This window comes from Eubalaena glacialis, chromosome 18, assembly GCF_028564815.1.
Source record: "Eubalaena glacialis isolate mEubGla1 chromosome 18, mEubGla1.1.hap2.+ XY, whole genome shotgun sequence".
Taxonomy (NCBI): Eukaryota; Metazoa; Chordata; class Mammalia; order Artiodactyla; family Balaenidae; genus Eubalaena; species Eubalaena glacialis.
The window spans coordinates 836,979-857,494 of NC_083733.1; the positions used below are offsets into that span (position 1 = coordinate 836,979).

The 20,516-nt window shown below is 55.9% G+C and overlaps 1 protein-coding gene across 1 annotated transcript in view; it reads right to left on the reverse strand.

The window, feature by feature from the left end:
* The window catches only part of ACSF3 (acyl-CoA synthetase family member 3), a 60,028-nt gene that overhangs the window by 25,112 nt on the left and 14,400 nt on the right, over window positions 1-20,516 (reverse strand). The window contains exons 4-6 of the mRNA XM_061173445.1: window positions 13,405-13,559; window positions 11,696-11,841; window positions 3,230-3,342 (exon numbers count right to left, since the gene is read on the reverse strand). Coding sequence (XP_061029428.1) covers window positions 3,230-3,342; window positions 11,696-11,841; window positions 13,405-13,559 — 414 coding nt within the window. The remainder of the gene's footprint in view (window positions 1-3,229; window positions 3,343-11,695; window positions 11,842-13,404; window positions 13,560-20,516) is intronic.

Genomic DNA, 20,516 nt, shown 5'->3' on the forward strand with positions numbered 1-20,516 from the left:
CACCCTGTGCCTTCGCAGGGGTCCTGTCCGCCCTTGGGCCTCCGCTTTGCGGGGCAGGCACAGGCCCGAGAGGCCCCTGGTCACCACTCCTGATTCTCGGCGGTCGGTTCCTGCCAGAGAAGCAAGAGCTCTCAGGCTTCAGAGGCGGGAGGACCCTGACCGCAGCACTGCACCGCCTGGTGGGCGCCATCACCGCTGCTGCGTTTCCTTCCCCAGGCTCCAGCCCAGGGGGGCTCCCCACGTGCTGGCTGGAGAAGAGAAGTAAGGAAAGGAGGATGGAGAGGCCGCAGCCACAGACCCCACAGAGAGGTCGACCCCAGAGAGGTTGTGAGCCCCGCCAATCCTGCTGCCCCGCCGCGGGCTCAGCGCGCAGGCCCACTACGCTGCACACGTCTCCTTGGTCAATGCGCCTGCGCTGACCTTGCGTCTGCCATTCGGGTCAAAGGGCCTGTGACCATCTGGCTTAGGAGGTACTTCCAAGTTCAAGATGTGCCCTCATGACAAGCAAAGAGGACCCTGACCCCAGAGAGCCTGCAGTGGAAGGAGTCACCACGCGGCGTCATGGGGGGGGGCGGGGGCGGGGCGGGGATAGCGGCAGAGGGAGGGGCGCCAGGCAGTGAGAGGAGGACGGACGCTGCAGGAGCCCATGCTGGCCCGCGCGGTGCCCCGGCAGAGGGGAAGGACAAGTGCACCGGCCAAGGGCGAGCGGGCTTTCTTCACACGGGTATTTTTGCAACTTTCCTGTAAGTTTGAAGTGCTTTCCAATTAAATGTTAACAAAAACCTTGAGCCACATCGCCCGCAGCCCCCCTGATTTCAGAACATGAAAGAGTCCCTACCGTCTGGACCTGACGAGCGTGGGCGGCGATCAGAAGAGAGCTGGCGGGTTTTCGCTGGAGTCCCCGCAGGGACAGAGCCAGCACTTTCCAGGCCAGGCGAGCAGCCGGCGTCCTCCTCACTGCCACCGTCAGCAAGGGGGAGTGCCTGTGAGGTCACAGAAGCCGAGAGCAGGCGCTTCCTCAGCAAGGCCTGAGCCCGGTTCTCCTGCCTTCGGGGCGCACCCCGTCCCGCCCGTCCTGCGCAGCGCGGGGACCCAGGCGGAGGCTCCACGGAGGTCTCGCCCGCCTGAGTCTGGAGTCTGGCCTTGTTCCCCGCTAAGGGTCCTGGGGGCGGGCGGTGAGCAATACCCCCAGCCGGGAGGCGGCTCCTGGGCTGCCGCTCCGCACGGAGCCGGAGCCGGGGAAAGCGCACGGGAGGTGGGGAGTGCCCCTGTCGCGCTCCCGGCAGCGGGGAGCGGGGGGCGAGCGGGGGGCGGCGGCGGTGGCCTCTGACCAGCTCGGGGGAGCGAGCCCAGGCCCAGGCCCAGGCCCACCCCAGCCCCCAGGGGCAACCGGCCTGTGATTGCGCTCTCCGCCCCGGGCCGTCATCGGCCATGGAGATGGCTCCATTCTGGACCGTGTGTCTCACTGACTCCTCGACTGAGTTGGAAACGTTCTAGAACACGCCGCTGCGAGCTCCAGGTCCCCTTACCTTCACGTTTATGGGGCCTGGCTTGTGGCCAGCGGATCGTCATCCCTGCTCTGTCTCCACTGCCCCCGAGCCCCCACGCCGTGGACCACGCGCTTCCTTCTCTGACCGTCAAGATGCTCAGGGCCAGGCTGCCACCTCCTATTTTGAGCGCGTTTCAGTGAGGAAACCCCTACAGCCCCGAGCGGGAGCCGCGTGAGGGGGCGGCTGCTTGCCCCTAGTTGTTAAACTTTGGTGTGACTGAGGAGGGAGACGCTCTCCAGCCGCACCTCCCTCTGGCAGCATCCCTGCCACATCCAGCATGACAGGCGCTCAGGCAGGGCGGTGCAGGGGCCCCCCCGCCCTCTGTGCTGCTAGTGCCTGATGGACCCACATGCCCCCGACGCTCCTCTGCTGGGGCCCTCCTCCCACGCGGGGTCCCTGGAACGACACCCCGAGCCGGCGGACTGAGCATCCAGCAGGGGGAGGCAGCCCCATTACTGCCAGGAGGGCTGGACGCTGGGACAGGTGACTCGGGTGTGCGCAGGAGTCCACGAGGAGGCAGAGAGGACCGCACAGGCCAAGAGCCAGAAAAGGGCCCTAAGCCGTGGGCATGGCTGACGGCCCTGGACCAGCCGGGTTGATGCAAGAGCCCAGGCAGCAGGCAGGCAGGGAGCGACAGCCATGGCTAGGGGCCTTGAGGCCGCCCTGAAAGCTGCCCACACACCGTGGACGGGAGCAAGGCTGGTGGGGAGGACCATCACATCTGGGAGGAGAGGCCGAGAGGGCGCGAGCCCAGCAAGGAGGATCCAGGTGAGAGGTTCTTGGGTAGACGGAACACATACTTCTTGATGTCATTTTTCATAAAATTACAGTAAAACCCACCCAAGTTCCACCTACGTTCTCGAGCTAAGACATTCAACAACCATCTCTTGAACGCTGCCATTTCCCACTGGAGACCGAGGCCCACAAGGGCAGGGCCTGTCCGCGGCCCCTCCCGGCACAAGTGAGAGACAGGATCACTGCTACTTTCAGCTTTTAGAACTTCTCAGGGTAACAGAAGTCAAGAGTATGGACATCCGCTGTGGAGAAAACAGTCTCTTAAATCAAAATTTCACTTCCTACCAAAACCGAACCTCTTCTATAACCCTGATCGCTTCTGACCAGCAGACCTGTGGCTGTGAAAATCCTCACTGAAACAAAACAGCAGTCCTCTCTTCCCCTTCCCCTCCGGATCTTAGAACAAGACAGAAAGCAGGGAACAGTGACTTCCCAAGTGGGGAACCTCCGTTTACAGCTTCCGTGAATTTGTCCAAATGGGCGACTGCAAGGCTGGGGGCCGGTTACACTGTCGGCGTCCACTCCGAGTGGGTGCCAGCGTCCCGCCAGCGCAGAATTTTTGACAAGATCCTGCCGACAACGATCTCTGCTTTAACTCGGGCTGTCCTAGCTGAGGCTATCAGGACCCATCTCAACGTGGCCCAGAGGACAGAGCCCAGGAGGAGCCTGGCTGAGCGCGGGGAGCCCTGCTGGGCCTCACTCTGCACCATCCACACGGCAGGCAACGCCCACAACACCAGCAGCGCCCTGAGTCAAGGCCAGCCGTGGCGCCGCGGTTCAGGGGCCGTCCCCGAGCGGTGGGGCCTCAACCTCTGCCATCGGCCTGCAGGGTGGTTGTGGCCGTGTGATGCCCACGTGCCGCCAGAGAGAACACAGGGGCTCACCTTGGTGTCCTCCTCATTTCCCTCCGCGTGGACAACGTAGGGGTAGCCGTCCTTCTGCAGGTTTTCTGACACAATGCGCACCTCGACGCCGGGCAGCGGGGTCCCCACAGAGCCTGCAAGGGGCGGGGAGGCACGAGGGAAAGAGGCGGTCAGCAGGATTCTGAAGGAGAGCGCTGCACACTGAGGTGCTCGGATCTGCCTGACGTCACGTGCACACACGGAGGTGGGGGGATCCCGCGGGGATGTCACGTGCACACGCATGGGAACCCCGCATGGACATGATGTGCGCACACAGGGGTCCTGCCCCGTTGTCACGTGCACACAGAGGGGCGAAGCCCCAGGAGCCAAGAGCACAGCCTTAGGTGGGACACGCAGAGCAGCAGCCAGGGCTCCGAATGCCCTACAGGGCCTTCAGGGCACTTCGGGAGGGCCGCCCAGCACCCAGGGCAAGATGCAAGGGCACTTCTATCTCACTGGAGCACCCGACTGAGCGGTCAGGGCACAGATGACCGCGGTTTGTCGCTGGGGAGGGACTGGAGTGGGACGGATGCCAGAGGGTGAGCGGGTCCTCGTGGCAGGGGTGATGTAGCCAGCATCCTGGCTCACTTGTTAGGTGCCTGTGGTTGGCTCAGTGTCTTCACCCCTGTGTGGTTATAATCAGCTTTTGAACCTGCAAAGGTGAGGGCAGGTGGTGGCCGCAGTGGAGTCCCCGCGGCCACTGTAATGAATAGCTGAGGCGGGGCAGAGATTCCAGGGCCAAATGCCAAGTGTCTGAGGCTTCACTTCAAGGTCTCAGGACCTTTAACTGTTATCAATGAGGACTTGTCACAGGAGAAAAGTCCCAGGAAGCCCACTTGGCAAACTCCACGAGTTGCTTAGCACTCTGGGATCCGCACGCTCGGAAACGTCTGTGACACAGGGCTCAGCGTGCTAGATGGTGCGGCCCTGTCCTCCTCAGCCCGTCTTCTGTCTGGGGTCCTGGGGGCCGCCACCGCCGCCTCCTCCTCCTCCTTCCTCCCCTCCTTCTCTTTTGCTTCCAAAGATTTAAAAACTACAGTGAAATCTATATATGATGCAGCTATTCATTATAAAGCCCAGGATTCAGGGGCATTCAGCACATTCACAACATTGTGCCATTGTCACCTCCATCTAGTTCCAGAACCTTCCAGAACCTTCCAGCAGCCCAGAAGGTCACCTCCATCTATAGCTCCAGAACCTTCCAGCAGCCCAGAAGGTCACCTCCATCTATAGCTCCAGAACCTTCCAGCAGCCCAGAAGGTCACCTCCATCTATAGCTCCAGAACCTTCCAGCAGCCCAGAAGGTCACCTCCATCTATAGCTCCAGAACCTTCCAGCAGCCCAGAAGGTCACCTCCATCTAGCTCCAGAACCTTCCAGCAGCCCAGAAGGTCACCTCCATCTAGCTCCAGAACCTTCCAGCAGCCCAGAAGGTCACCTCCATCTAGCTCCAGAACCTTCCAGCAGCCCAGAAGGTCACCTCCATCTAGCTCCAGAACCTTCCAGCAGCCCAGAAGGTCACCTCCATCTAGCTCCAGAACCTTCCAGCAGCCCAGAAGGTCACCTCCATCTAGCTCCAGAACTTTCCAGCAGCCCAGAAGGAAACCTGTCCCCGTCAGCTGTCACATCTCCCCCCACCCCAGCAACCACTAACCCATTCTCCGGGGACCTGCCCCCTGGATGTTGTGTATGAAAGGAACCGCCACGCATTATCCTCCTCTCTTCCTGCGGGTCATCTACTTGGGGCTGGGGTCTGCACGAGTGCCAGGACGCTTAAGACCGGAGACAGCCTGGAAAAGGGGGTGTTCCACCTCAGCTGCAGACAAGACACGAGGACCAGAGACAAGACCTAGGCTGTGAACATGAGCTGGGTCCAAGCCCTGCCCTCCTGCAGGCTCTGCAGGACCCGGGGCCAAGGCGGCCACAGTCCCGACACTGGGGATGTGTTTCCCAGCGGACCTCAGCGTCGTAGCTTCCCTCTGGATCTGTCTCCAGTGAAGAGTCTGTCTCAGCCCTGTCGTCTGCATCGCTCCTCCTTGGACCTCATGGTCTGATAAGGACCGGCGGGGCCACAGCTCTGACTGCTTGGTTACAGACCAGGCCCGTGCATCTTGCAGATTTTTTCCAAGGTCTTCAGATCACTTCCAATTACTCATATTTTATGGCCAAATGTCAGCAGGCTGACCTAGGTTTTAGCCCTCAGTGTGTGTGTAAAAGCCACAGAACAAAAGGTTTAAGGGAAGAAATGGGCTGATAAAGTGCAGGAGAGAAAGGCCATGTGTAAGAGGACATGGGTCGGGCCCACTGGGCTGATGGTCCGCCTTCCTGTGTTCCAGGCAGTGAGAGGATTTCGTGCTGTGTGAAGGAGGCGTACTGTGAATTGATTTATCACTTTCTGAGACTGGTCACGATGATTTCTTTACTATGTGCCAGAAGTAAAGAGTCCCATGAACACAGCTTGAGCCATCAGGCAGAACGTGATGATCTCATCAGAAGGCACTTCATTGAACTAAGTACAGAATCTTGAGCACAAGCAACCACCTCGCTCAGGAGTGAAACCTGCTCTTCTTCCCTTTTCTTCTGAGCTCTCGTCCCCGCAGTGCTGTGACGCCTGCTCAGGCCCAAGCCCTCCAGACGGCGACGCCTCCTGACGTGTGAGCCCTGGGGATCCTCGGAGTACGAAAGCCCCTCCATGTCCCTCACTTCGTGTTTGTAAAAAGACACTTTAGTCTCCTAAACCTTCCCTGAGTTCCAGAGAGCAGACTGAGGCAGTTACTAATGAGAGAAATGGAGGAACACAGAAACAAAGGAAAAGCAGTTACCTCAGAGCTCGAACAATACATCGGTAATAAGACAGAGTCGTACCTCCTCCTCAAGGGACGTACACACTACCCTGACGCACATCTTGGAGTTGTTCTGCGTGAACTAAGGCCCCCACCCGGGTGGAGGATGGTGACTACAGGCTGAGACCCCCAGACTAGTTGGAACCAGAAGGCCGATGACTGAGATTCCTGGGACACCACCCTGTTACCTCACCACCAACCAATCAGAAGAATGCCCCACATCTGCAGCCCTCCCCGCAAACGTCACCTTTAATAGCCCTTCCCTGAAAGCCATCAGGGGTCTGGGTCCTTTGAGCACCAGCCGTTTGGTCTCCTTGCTTGGATCCTGCACTTTCCTTCACCACAACCCAGTGTCAGTAAATTGGCTCAGTTCAGTAACACTTGCAGAAAGGAGGAAGCAGAGGCTCCATCCAGGCGCTGGGAACACAGGGAGATGCGGGGAGATGCTGTGGAGAAGGGAACCCTACGGGATCTGCTGTGGCCTCCAGGGAGGTGAGTGGCTGCCCTCAGTCCCACAGGACTGACAGTCACAGGGGCATGTCCCCACTTACCCACAACTTCTGTACAACTTGGCTGCAAACTGGGGGTTCCCTGGGCCCCTCCTGGGATTAAACGGTTTGCTAGAGCGGCTCTCAGAACCCAAGAAAACAGGTCACTTCCTAGAATACCAGTTCATTACAAAGGATGCAAGGTGGGAAGAGCCAGATGGAAGAGATACCTCTAGCAAGTATGTGGGTGGGTGGGAGTCTCTAAACTTGCACACTCTCCAGGCACATCACACTCCAACACCAACCCGTGTTCACCAGCCTTGTTTCGGGTTTTTATGAAAGTTCTATTATGCAGGTACAATTGATTAAATCATTGGCCATTGGTGCTTGATTCAACCTCCAGCCCCTCTCCCATCCTAAGGAAGTCAGGACTGTCCATCGTATTCAATGAGACCTGAACTGCTAAGAATGTCTATAAAGAAAACACTGACAGGGCTTCCCTGGTGGCGCAGTGGTTAAGAATCCGCCTGCCAATGCAGGGGACACAGGTTCGAGCCCTGGTCCGGGAAGATCCCACATGCAGCGAAGCAACTAAGCCCATGCACCACAACTACTGAGCCCACAAGCCACAACTACTGAAGCCCGCACGCCTAGAGCCGATGCTTCACAACAAGAGAACCCACCGCAATGAGAAGCCTGCGCACCACAGTGAAGAGTAGCCCCGGCTCACTGCAACTAGAGAAAGCCTGCGTGCAGCCACGAAGACTCAACACAGCCAAAAATAAATAAAAGTAAAATAAATTTATGGAAAAAAAAAAAAAACGCTGACAGAATTACAGCACCACTACCACAACAGTGGCATTAAAATCTCCACACAGAGACAAACCTATGATTTGTTAAAGTGAAGTCTACAAACGGCAGAGACTGCTGTGTTAGGACAGAGCAGCTGCTCAGACCCCAGAACCCCCCGCCCCTACCCCAGTGGGTGTAACAGAGCAGGGTCAACCAGGTAGGGCCAGCCTCCTACACCCACCTAGATGGGGCCCCGCCCGGGGGGCCCCGCCCACACCGCGTGGACGCGGCCCCTCCCATGCCACGTGCACGCTGCCCCGCCCACGCTGCCCCGCCCAAACTGCGTGGCGCTGCCCCTCCCACGCTGCGTGACGCTGCCCCTCCCACGCCACGTGCACGCTGCCCCTCCCACGCTGCGTGACGCTGCCCCTCCCACGCCACGTGCACGCTGCCCCTCCCACACCACGTGCATGCTGCCACTCCCACGCCGCATGACGCGGCCCCGCCCACGCCGCGTGCACGCGGCCCCGCCCACGCAGGGTGGACGCGGCCCCGCCCACACCGCGACGACGTGGCTCCTCCCACAACGCGTGACGCTGCCCCGCCCACAACGCGTGACGCTGCCCCGCCCACGCCGGGAGGGCGCGGCCCCTCCCACAGCGCGACGCAGCTCCTCCCACACCACGTGCACACTGCCCCTCCCACACCACGAGGATGTGGCCCCTCCCACAACGCGTGACACCCACCCCACACCGCGTGACACCACCCCTCCCACACCGCGACGACGTGGCTCCTCCCCCAACGCGTGACGCTGCCCCTCCCACACCGCGTGGACACGGCCCCACCCACGCTGCGTGACGCTGCCCCTCCCACGCCGTGTGACGCTGCCCCCCATGCCACGTGCACATTGCCCCTCCCACACCACGTGCACGCTGCCACTCCCACGCCGCGTGACGCGGCCCCCGCCCACGCCACGTGCACGCTGCCCCGCCCACGCAGGGTGGACGCGGCCCCGCCCACACCGCGACGACGTGGCTCCTCCCACAACGCGTGATGCTGCCCCTCCCACACTGCGTGCACACTGCCCCGCCCACGCCGGGAGGATGCGGCCCCTCCCACGCTGCGTAACGCTGCCTCTCCCACACCACGTGCACGCTGCCCCGCCCACAATGCGTGACGCTGCCCCGCCCACGCCGCGTGACGTGGCCCAACCCACACCACGTGGACGCGGCCCCTCCCACACCGCGACGACGTGGCCCCTCCCACAACGCGTGACGCTGCCCCGCCCACGCAGGGTGCACGCTGCCCCGCCCACGCCGGGAGGATGCGGCCCCTCCCACGCCGCGTAACGCTGCCCCTCCCACGCCGCGTGACGCGGCCCCGCCCACGCCACGTGCACGCTGCCCCGCCCACGCAGGGTGGACGCGGCCCCGCCCACACCGCGACGACGTGGCTCCTCCCACAACGCGTGACGCTGCCCCTCCCACACTGCGTGCACACTGCCCCGCCCACGCCGGGAGGATGCGGCCCCTCCCACGCCGCGTAACGCTGCCCCTCCCACGCCACGTGCACGCTGCCCCGCCCACAATGCGTGACGCTGCTCCGCCCACAACGCGTGACGGTGCCCCGCCCACGCCGGGAGGACGCGGCCCCTCCCACAGCGCGACGCGGCTCCTCCCACACCACGTGCACGCTGCCCCGCCCACAATGCGTGACGCTGCCCCGCCCACGCCACGTGCACGCTGCCACTCCCACGCCGCGTGACGCGTTCCCTCCCACTCCACGTGCACGCTGCCCCGCCCACACCGCGACGACGTGGCTCCTCCCACAACGCGTGGCGCTGCCCCGCCCACACTGCGTGCACACTGCCCCGCCCACGCCGGGAGGATGCGGCCCCTCCCACGCCGCGTAACGCTGCCCCTCCCACACCACGTGCACGCTGCCCCGCCCACAATGCGTGACGCGGCCCCTCCCACAGCGCGACGCTGCCCCTCCCACACCGCGAGGACGTGGCCCCTCCCACAACGCGTGATACCCACCCCACACCGCGTGACGCCGCCCCTCCCACACCGCGACGACGTGGCTCCTCCCCCAACGCGTGACGCTGCCCCTCCCACACCGCGTGGACGCGGCCCCTCCCACACCGCGTGGACGCGGCCCCTCCCACGCTGCGTGACGCTGCCCCTCCCACGCCGTGTGACGCTGCCCCCCACGCCACGTGCACGTTGCCCCTCCCACACCACGCGCACACTGCCACTCCCACGCCGCGTGACGCGGCCCCACCCACGCCACGTGCACGCTACCCGCCCACACCGCGTGGACGTGGCCCCTCCCAGTCCGCGTGAACGCGGCCCCTCCCACACTACGTGGCGCGGCCCCTCCCACACGGCATGACACGGCCCCTCCCACAGCACGGGACGGGCCCCTCCCACACCCGCAGGGACTGAGTGCACTCCTGGTGTCCATTGGGCAACAGGCTGGCTGTAGTCAGAAGGGCAGGCTATCCTTCCGCCTCCTTTTATAACAGGTGTGAGCTGTAGCCAGGTGACTTTAATTGTCCTGTGGCTCCGTCCGGCCTCTGGGGCGGGTGACTGTGCTTCACTGGGTCCTGGAGCGCCTGTCCGGCAAGCCCAACATCTGATAGCAACCTCCTATCAGCCCATGTCAGGCCCAGCAGTTCAGGTCACCACCCGGGGCCTCAGCCGGGCAAACAGTCTCCTTCAGGCCACGCGCCCCTCCGGGCCTCCAGGGAACCTGTGATGGGCCAGGCTGGCAGGATGTGTCCCCGGACCAGCCCAGAGTCCCGGCTGGAAGCAGCCCGGCCCAGGAGTCAGGGGCACAGAGGATACAGCCTGATTGCTCCGGAAGCGGCACTCAGGGACTCACTCCCGGATTCAAGGTTGACAGCTACTTCCTTCATTGTTTCTAAACCAAAGAGCCAGCCGTGCACCCACTGTGAGCCGCCTGCTTCATGGGCGAGAAAAGACCCCGGGCGCTTGGTTCCGGTGCCGAGAAGAGGCCAACGCACAGCCACAGCAGAACCCGGAGCCTGAAGAGCTGCAGCGAATTAAGATTCGAGAATTTCTGCCCAGAAGCCTCAGGTTTAGGGCACGGGCGCAGGTCCCTCTGTCCCGGAGCCTTTGCCCCCGCCTGACAGAGGGTGTCCTAATCCGACAGTGTGAACACCTGCTCTGTCTGTGGGACTTTTCCAAGGCCATCAGAGGGGTAAGATCAGCCCAGTATCGGGGCTGTCGTGTGGACAGTTTGCAGCTTCTTAGAAAGTCAAGCTCACACCCGCTTCTGACCCAGCAGTTGTACTCTGAGGCGACTGCCCACGAGACGTAAAGACGCATTCACACAAAACCCTGCACGCAGACCTTCACGATGGCCCGACTAGGAACTGTCCAAGACCAGACACAACCCAGCGTCCTTCGGTGGCGGACAGGTTAACACCGAAGATGCTGCTCGGCATAGGATGTGTCTCACGCTTGTCCTGCCAAGTGTGAGAAGCCGGACCCAAAGGCAGGTCCTGGAGGCTGTGCCTCTGTGTCGTTCCAGGAAACGCACAGCTACAAGGAGAGGAACCAGGCACATGCTCACCGGCCTCGGACGAGGAGGCGCTGACCACGAAAAAGGGAAGCTCTGGAGATGATTCAACTTCGTCTACCTGAGTGTGACGGCAGACACACTGAAAACTCAGAGACCTGCCCACCAGAAGGGTGTCTTTCACTGTCATGCAAGACAAGTGGATACACAGAGGCAAGTACAGGCACACGATGACGCCTACTGTGTTTTGGACAAGCTGGAGGGGACTGACCGGGAGGGCTGGAAAAGGGCCCAGGACGGAACAGGCTCACGTCTCAGGCCTCAGGCTCTGCCTGCAGGTTCCCTGTCAGGGACCCGGGACGTGAAGGCTGTTTATGTGGAATGGCCTAGAGAAGGCGGGACAGGAAAACCAAAGGGCAGGAACCCGTCTAGAGCAGCAGGCCATCCAGACGCATGCAGGTCCCCAAGCACAGGCGGGGGGGTCCCTCCTCCCTTGCCCCCGACACCTGCCATCTCTCCCGCTGCCACCGGCCTGTGTGGCTCAGGACACCTGCATGGGAGACTCTGGGCCGCGGGCGACCTGGTCTGGACGGAAGCAGCCCCCGGCCTGGGAGGTGGGGAGGGGGCGCCCTGCCAAGCACACGGCGTCTGGGTCATCTGGGAAGGACACTGCCACCCTGCGGATGTGACCGTGGCCCAACAGGAGAGCATCCTCCACAGACTGGCCCACCCGAGGACCCAGAGCAGAGGGAGGACACAGCTGGCGGGCGCCACTCGTACCTGGCAGGCGAGCTGCGGTCAGGGGGTTGGACAGGGCCATGCCGATCTCCGTCATCCCGTACCTCTCCAGCAGCGTGTGGCCGGTGATGCCCTTCCACTTCTCCAGCACAGGCAGGGGCAGCGCGGCCGAGCCCGAGACCATCAACCTGCCCGGCACAACCACAGGTCCTGAGCTCTCGGGAGCACACAGCTTCGTCAGCCCGGTGACAGCCAACGCGCCCAGCACCCCCGTCACCGTCACCTTTTAACTCACGGCTAAAACTGCAGTTCGGGCTGAAATTTAACTCTGTTCTTTGGAAAGAATCTTGGGTCTGTTTTAGAATGTAAGTAGGTCTTCACAAGGAAGGGGTAATCACAGGAAAAGGAAAGTGATTTGAGGGCTCCTGGTGGCACGCTCTGCAAACAATGTCCACAAACAGCCCCACAAAAGAGCAGTGATAAGAGTAAGGTGGTGACGGCTTATCTGGTTTAGGGACAAAACACCACCGGGTCTGAGGAGGAGGAGGGGGAGACGGAAGCAGGCAGTCTCCAGTGAGGGGCACGCGGGGGCTCCTCCACGAACACTGCCTGGCGCTGACGGCTCACGTGACAGCGACACTGATCTGGTATCTGGGAGCCTCGGCGTGCACCGTGGCCCGAAAGCACTGTGCGCAGGAAGGCGCTTCTGCTTCTAGTGGGGGCCGGAGCAACGACCACCCCGTGCTCCCCCCACGGAGGTGCAGGCACAAGGACCCTCCCCACCAGGAGCCCGGCTGCTGAGGTCTGAGGGCCCGTCACCCGGAGTCACCCTGATCTCCCCTCTCTGATCTCATTCTTGCCCTTGGCTCCTGAGGTCTGGGTACATCGTGCTACCAACCCCACTCTTGTCCTGGTGGCTGGGCTTTGGACCCCAGCCCCACCATGGCGCCTCGTGGGAGGCCGGTCCAGGGAGGTGCTGGCAGTGGCACCCTCAGAAAAGGGCTCTAGTTCCATCAAAACGTCTTTCCAGAAAAGGAGCAAAGAGTGGTCAAATGGGAGCAGAGGACAAGGTGAAGTACTCGTCTTGGCTAATTGGGAATTCTCTCCCGGAAACGGAGGGCTTTCCTGAGCTCCTCTTGAGGACCAGGAATCAGACGCACAGAGGCCATGAAGCTCGTGGCTGTCCAGCGCCAACTCGCTGCACTGTTAAAGGCTGTGTCTGCCACAGACACACGTGTCACACCTCTGAGGCGCACGTGTCATCGTGCCTGTGAAGACCCGCCAAACTGCTCACCTCTGTGTGCTCTGCAGATGAACCGCGTGACCACGAGCAGAGAGGAGCTGCAGTTGGCAGGCTCGTGGGAACACGCAGAGCAAACCCCATGCCGCCGAAGGGGCCAGACAGCCACATGTCTGTCAGGGAGGGTGTCTGCAGGGGGTCGGGGAGGGGGCAGGGCTGAGAGCCAGCAGATGTGGGGTCAGAAAGGACTTCCCCATCCTCGTCCTTCAGACTCTACCGGAAGACAGGCGGACAGACAGAGACAGAGGGACAGAAAGACCCAGAAGTAGAACAGAGACACGGATACAGAATACAGGCAGCTGCGTCGGGAGCACAGATACATAGAGAGAGACGTAGATACACATTTTAAAGCAAAGAAAAAATACTGCTTCCTAAAACTTAGTAGAATTGACTCACTAAAAATAAGTTATATTTGATTTTCCGGATGGGAAGGTGGACTCTTTTCATTTACCTGATTTTTTCTTCACAAACTGCACGCACGAAATCCTGGACATGAGGGTGGGTAAAATGTTTGTCGTAATAATCCATCAACTTGCTGTATATGGTAGGCACTGCCATAAATACATTAATCCGTGGAGTTTCAGAGCTTAAGAACTTTTCCCAAACCTAAAGAGAAAAAAGGAAGCACACAGCAAAAAGATGAGAAGACACGCATGCCCAGACACGTACGGACCCTCGGTTCCAAGACGAGTGCTCTCAGCAGAGGACCCCCCTTTTCTTAAGCATCAGAGGGTCTGCAAGCGGCTCCTGTCTCAAAGGGGGTCTCACTTTGACAGGGTGACACAAGCGCCTGGACCTTCCGTGGAGTCACTGTGCAGGGGACACTGGCATCTGGCCTCAGGGGTGGCCCGTGAGGAGGAAGAGGATCGGGGAGGAGTGGGCCCTGGGCCTGGGGGCCGGCCTCGGATCTGCCGTCAGGGGAGAGGTGGCACCTCAGGCTTTTGCAGCCACGCGGACGAGGGTGGACGAAGCTGCACGAGGGGCCAGGCAGGCCTGAGCACAGCACAGTGTCTGGCAGGCGGGCAAGCGCACAGGGGAACGGATGGCGTCTGCTGTTTTATCCGAAGAAGTCATATGAATTTTGTATCTTACTCTGTAACAGGTGTTTCTCATTTTAATATAAAGATGCTTCAAGTTTCTCAGCTCATGCTGAGAACGTGCTCGTGTGTTAGCCCTCATCTTCCAGAGAAGGGGCTCTCTCCGTGCAGCCACCGCATGAGCCCATGGTCAGGGCGGGACGGGGAGCGCGGGGTGCTGCGTGCTCAGCACACCCCACACAGACAGCCTTCCCCCTCAAGGCATCCAAAACGCTGCAGCCAGCCCCAGCCTGCCCCAGTCCCTGATCGCACACTTGTAATTAGCTCCTCACCTTAGCTGCTTGACAGAGCAAAGGCACTCCTCTTTGGGGAGAAAATTACATCGTTCTTTTAAAGACAACCCCGCCCCCATTATAAAGCATGTATGAAAAGAGAAAAATGTGACCCATAACTAAGAAAGAAGTCAATAGAAGCAGACCCTCAATACGGATGTTGGAATTATCATACAAGGAATTTAAATTAATAAATAGGTTAAGAAATTCAGAAAAGATGAATGAAATGGGGGATGATCAAGGATTTCATCAGAGAAGTGGAACTGCAAGAGAACCATTATAAGCTGGAAAGTACATTATGTGAAACTAGGAATTCACTGGATACACTGAACAGACTAGATGCAGCAAAGACAGCAGTCAATGGAAATGATCTAAATGAAGTACAGACGGGAAAGAGGAGAAAGAGAAGAGTGTCACCACGTGTGGGACAAGATGACACACTGTGACCTGTCAGGAAAGACAGAAGTGCTCGGTCAGTGGAGACACATCCACGTCCACACATGGGAAGACTCAGTGTTGCTAAGATGGCAGCTCTCCCCAAACCCCAGCAAGCTCTGTTTTCCGGAAATTGACAAGCTGACCCCACAGTTTACAGGGAAAGGCAGAGGACTCGGAAGAGTCAGAACAAACGTGAGAAGGAGGCAGGAAGGTGGAGGACGCACACTTCCTGACCCAAAACTCACTCCAAAGCACCAGCATTCAACGCCGTGTGAAGCTGGTGTAAGATCAGACACACAGACGAACGGAGCAGATGCCCAGAAACAAATCAATATGATGATGGCCAATTGAGTGTGACAGAGGAGCCAAGTCACTTCAATAGGATAATCTTTTCAAGAAACAGTACTGGGACAACTGAATATCCACATCCAAAAAGATGAATTTTAGACCCTTACCTCACCACACCTAAGAATCAATCCAAAGTGGATCAGAGACCTAAACGTATCAGCTAAAACTATAAAACTTTCAGGAAAAAACATAGGTGAAAATCTTCATGACCTTTGGTTAGGCAAAGATTTCTTAGATACGACAGCAAAAACATGATCTATGAAATTAAAAAACTGATAAAATGGATTTCGTCAAAATTAAAAGCATGCGTGCTTCAAAAGATATCATTAAGAAAATGAAAAGACAAGCCAAAATGGGAGAAAATATCTGCAAACCATCTATATAATAAAGGACTAGTATCCAGAATATATAAACTCAATAATAAGAAGACAAATAACCCAATTTAAAAATGGGCAAAACATCCGAATAGAGAGTTCACCAAAGAAGATACATGGACGCAAATAAGACCATGAAAAAACACTCACTGTCCTCAGTGATTAGGGAAATGCAAATTTAAACCACAATGAGATACCACGTCATATCCACTACAATGACCATAATAATGGTTTTAAAAACCAGTAAAACAAATGTTGGTGAGGATGTGGGGAAACGAGCCCTCACGCACTGCTGATGAGAACAGGGACAGAACAGCCACTGTGGGAAAGTTTGGCAGTTTCTTAAAATGTTAACAATAAACTTATCGTACACCCCAGCAATTCTAATCCCACTTATCTACACAAGGTAAATGAAAAGTGTCCACGCCAGGATTTGTATGTAAATGTCCACAGCAAAAACTGGAACTGACCCAAATGCCCAATAAATGATAAATGGGTGAACCAAACGTGGCCCGGCCACATGATGAAGCACTACTCAGGGACCAAAGTGACAAACTACTAATACACATGCTACAACATGGACAGAACTCAAAGACGTTCTACAGAGTGAAAGAAGCCAGGCCCAAAAGACCACATGTTCTATGATTCCATTTATATGCAAGGCCCAGAAAAGGAAACTCTGTAGAGAAGGAGGACAGACAGTGGTTGCCAGGGGCTGGGTGTGGGAATAGGGACTGAGATAATAGTTGAACAAACCCTATAAATTTATGTAAAATCACTACATCGTTCACGATAGGTGAATTTTATGGTATGTGAATTACATCTCAATAGAGCTATTTTTAAAAAAGGACAATGCAATGAAAACGTTTTCAGTGAAACAAAGCTGAGAGAATTTGTCTTCAAAGCTGCACTACAGGGCTTCCCTGGTGACGCAGTGGTTAAGAATCCACCTGCCAATGCAGGGGACACAGGTTCAAGCCCTGGTCCGGGAAGATCCCACATGCCGCAGAGCAACTAAGCCCGTGCGCCACAGCTACTGAGCCCACGTGCCACAACTACTGAGCCCGCATGCCTAGAGCCCGTGCTCCTCAACAGGAGAAGCCACCGCAATGAGAAGCCCGCACACCGCAACGAAGAGTAGCCGCCACTCGCCACAACTAGAGAAAGCCCGCGCGCAGCAACGAGCACCCAGTGCAGCCAAAAATAAATAAAATAAAAATTTTTTAAAGCTGCACCATAAGAACTATCAAAAGAATTCTTCAGGATTAAGGGAAACGATCCAAGAGGGAAACACAGATCTGAAGGAAGAAATGAAGAGCGCCAGAAAAGCAAATATATGGGTAATTTAAAAAAATTTTAAGGACCCCTGACTGTTTAAAGCAACAGTAGTAGCAGTGTATCATGAAGATGAAGGAAGGGAATAATAAAAAACAGAAGGAACAGGAATATAAAGCACAGGTGCATTAGAGAAAAATCAACACAGTCGGTTCTTAGAAAAGATAGTAAAACTGATAGGCCTCTAAAACAAGAGTGATCAAGAAAAAGGAATGAAAACATAAACTACCAATATCAGACATTTAAAGGAGACATCACTACAGATCCTAAAGATATTACAAGGATAAAGAAGAGACATTATAAACTACCCTATGCCAATAAATTTGACAATTTTGATGAAATGGACAATTATTTTTTTTAAAAGTACCAAAACTGACACAAGAAACAAAATAGAAAATATTTTAAGTCCTACATCTATTAAAGAAACTGAATCCTTAATTAAAAACCTTCCCAGAAAGGTTGGCCCAGATGGCTTCAGTGGAATTGTATCAAACGCTGAAGGAAAGAATACTTTCAGCCACACACAAACTTCCGAAGAACAGATAAGGGGGGGGGAGGGGTGGCTGCCACACTCCTTTCACAAATGAGCAAAACGCCAATACAGAAGCCTAACAAGGATGTCATAAGAAAACTACAGACCTGTGTTCCTCGTAAACACAGAAGCAAAACCCTTAACAAAGTATTAGCAAATCAAACCTAGCAGTATATGAAAAGGATAATACATCATGGCCGAGAAAGTTTACTAAAGGACTGTAAGATTAGGAAATTAGAAATATTAAAAACTTTAATCAGTATAACTAACCACATTAACAGAATAAAGAGGGAGACAAATAAAGGGGGTAACTCTAAACAATCAATTCAAGAGGTAAAGAAAACCCATTTGATAATATTCAACCCACCCTATAATTAAACTCTCAGAAAACAAGGGATAGGAATGTCCTCAAGCTAATATACGGTATCTGCAAAATACTACAAGTAACATCATACTTAATAGTGAAATATTAATGTTTCTCCAAGATTGAGAATAAGTCAATGATGTCCACCATTACCACTTCCAAATTAGACTCATCAAAATTTAAAATTCTCTTTATCAAAAGACTATTAAAAAAGTGAAATGAGAAACCAGAGACGGGGGAAAGATTCACAACACGTATTTCCGACAAAGGCCTTTGATCCATAATATATACAGAACACCTAAGACAACCCAATTTAAAAATGGACAAAAGGCTTGAAGAGGCATTTCATAAAAAGAAAATCTCTGAATGACCAGGAAGCGTATGAAAAGTGCTCAACACGATCAGTCATCAGAGAAATGCAAATCTTGTAAGGCCAGTGAGGTAGCAGCATTACACACCCACTAGGATGGCCAAAATCTAGAAAGCCGGACCCAGTTGCTAAAGGGTGGGGCATGCTGCAGACAGGAGCATAGAACGGATAAGCACTTGGGAAAGGGTTGGGAGTTTCTTAAAACATTTCACATACGTGATCCTGTGACCCACTAATTCTAACCCTGGGTATTTACCCAGAAGAAATGAAAATGTACATCTGCAAAAAGACATATGAGAATGTTCCCAGCAGTTTCATTCATAAAGCCAAAACTGGGAAAAGCCAGATGCCCATCAACAGGAGAAGGGATGACAACTGTGGGTCCTTGGTGATGGAAGGAACTCGCCGCTTACACACGCAGCAGAGATAAACCTCAAAGGATGCCCAGTGGAAGAAGGGAAACACAAAGCCTACAAACGCTGATGCCATTACATGCAAATTTCAAGAACAGGTCAGCTAACTTATAGTAACAAAGATCAGAAGAGGTGGTTGCCTGCTGGGGGGTGACTGGGGGTTGTCATGAAAGAACTTCTGGGGCAATGGGAATGTTTTCTTTACCAGCCTGGGTGTGGGTTATACAAGTGTAGTCATCAAAACATACTAAACTGTACACTTAGATATGTGCATTTCACTTCATGGAAACTAAAACTTAATAAAAGGAAACAAAAGCACACTCACTGAGATGGCTAGAATTAACAAGACTGACCACAGGAAGTGTGGGTAATGATCTGGGGTAACTAGGACCCTCACACATTGCTGCTGGGAGTATAAAACATGCACCTGCTCTGCAGAACTCTTTGGCAGTTTCAACCATAATTAAACATACATCCAGCCCAGTGGGTGTCCACCACCAGCAGGTACAGATCCAAGAGAAATGTCCACAGAAAGATCTTTATGCAAATGTTTATAGCAGCTTTATTCAAAATATCCCCAAACTTGAAACAATCCAACCTCCTTCAACAGAAGAATGGATAAATTGTGGCACTTTCATACAAAGGAATGCAACACAGCAACACAAAAAGAACAAATTACAATTGATGGAACTCAAGAATAAATCTTAAAATAGTACATTAACTAAAAAGCACAAAAGGACACATACTATCGGGTCCACGTATATGAAGAACATGTGAAACTCAGCTATGGTGCACCCCCTGACTAGGAGAGGACACTGTGGGCCATGTAAACGTGCTCTGTCTTTATCTGCGTGGTGACCGTCACACAGACGCATACTCAGTTTACATACATTTTACTGTATGTAATTTACGCCTCAATTAAATAAAAGAAGCGTGACAACGTTCCCCACTTTACAAACCCCGGTGAGTTGACAGCTCTAGGCTACGAGCACCAGCAGTGCTGACGTCAGAAGGAGAGGGACAACTGGGCGTCACGTGCCCTGCTGGACAGATACACACACTGGCTGTGAAGGCTCCTCCCCGCCAGAGCAAAGCAAAACCCTGAGCCTCGTCACACCTCTAGACCTAACCACCAGTTTTCAAGAAGTATAAGGCATAGCGAAACAGGTTAAACGACACCACAGGGATGTAATCCGCAAGATCAGACTGTGGGGAAGTCTACAGGACACACAGCCTAATTTCATAAACAAAAACTGCGAGGAAAAGACTGAGGAGAAACTGAGGAAGTAAAACCATGTGCACGAGCAGTGGTCCAGCCGCTGAGAGCAAAGTGCCTGCGAGAATCCCCGGGGGACAGAGACCTCCTGATAGGCCTTCCCGCCCAGCTGTGGCTGTGACCTTGACCAGGCCCTGCAGCTTTCTTGCCATCTTCTCACACCACTGTGTTAATCTGGACTGAATCCCTCAGGTCCCTTCCAAGCTCTGACATGCAGATTTGCTGGAAATCCTGCGGGGCATCCTACTTCCCACTGGCTTGTTAAAGAAACTCTGTCCCCCAAGTCCGCGCTGGCCTGGCCAGGCCGCTCCCCGCTCCCCGAGGTGGAGGGCAGTGCCCTCACTGCCACCTGGCACCAGGGAAGGCATGGGTCCTTGGAGACACACCGGACACCACTCGGGCATCTCCCGGGAGCGCGGGTATCCCGATCTGGCTGACCAGGAACAGCCTCGAGCCCCCGTTCTGTTGCGGCAGATGCGGCAGCATCTACAGGTTAGCGGCTGTGTTTCCACTGGTGCGCAGACCCCGCCGCTACCCAGCCTGGCGAGTCCCGACAGCACCCTCACGGCAGCCCGGTCCTCCTCCTGCTCACCAGGGCTCGCCCGTCACCACGAGCACGAGGACAAGACGGCACAGCACAGCACAGACCGCACCACGTCCCAGGTGAGGCGCAGGGCCCGGGCTCGGAGGAAGGGGGGACAGGCTGGGTGAGGCGGCCGTCACTCTGGGAACCTACGGTCCAGG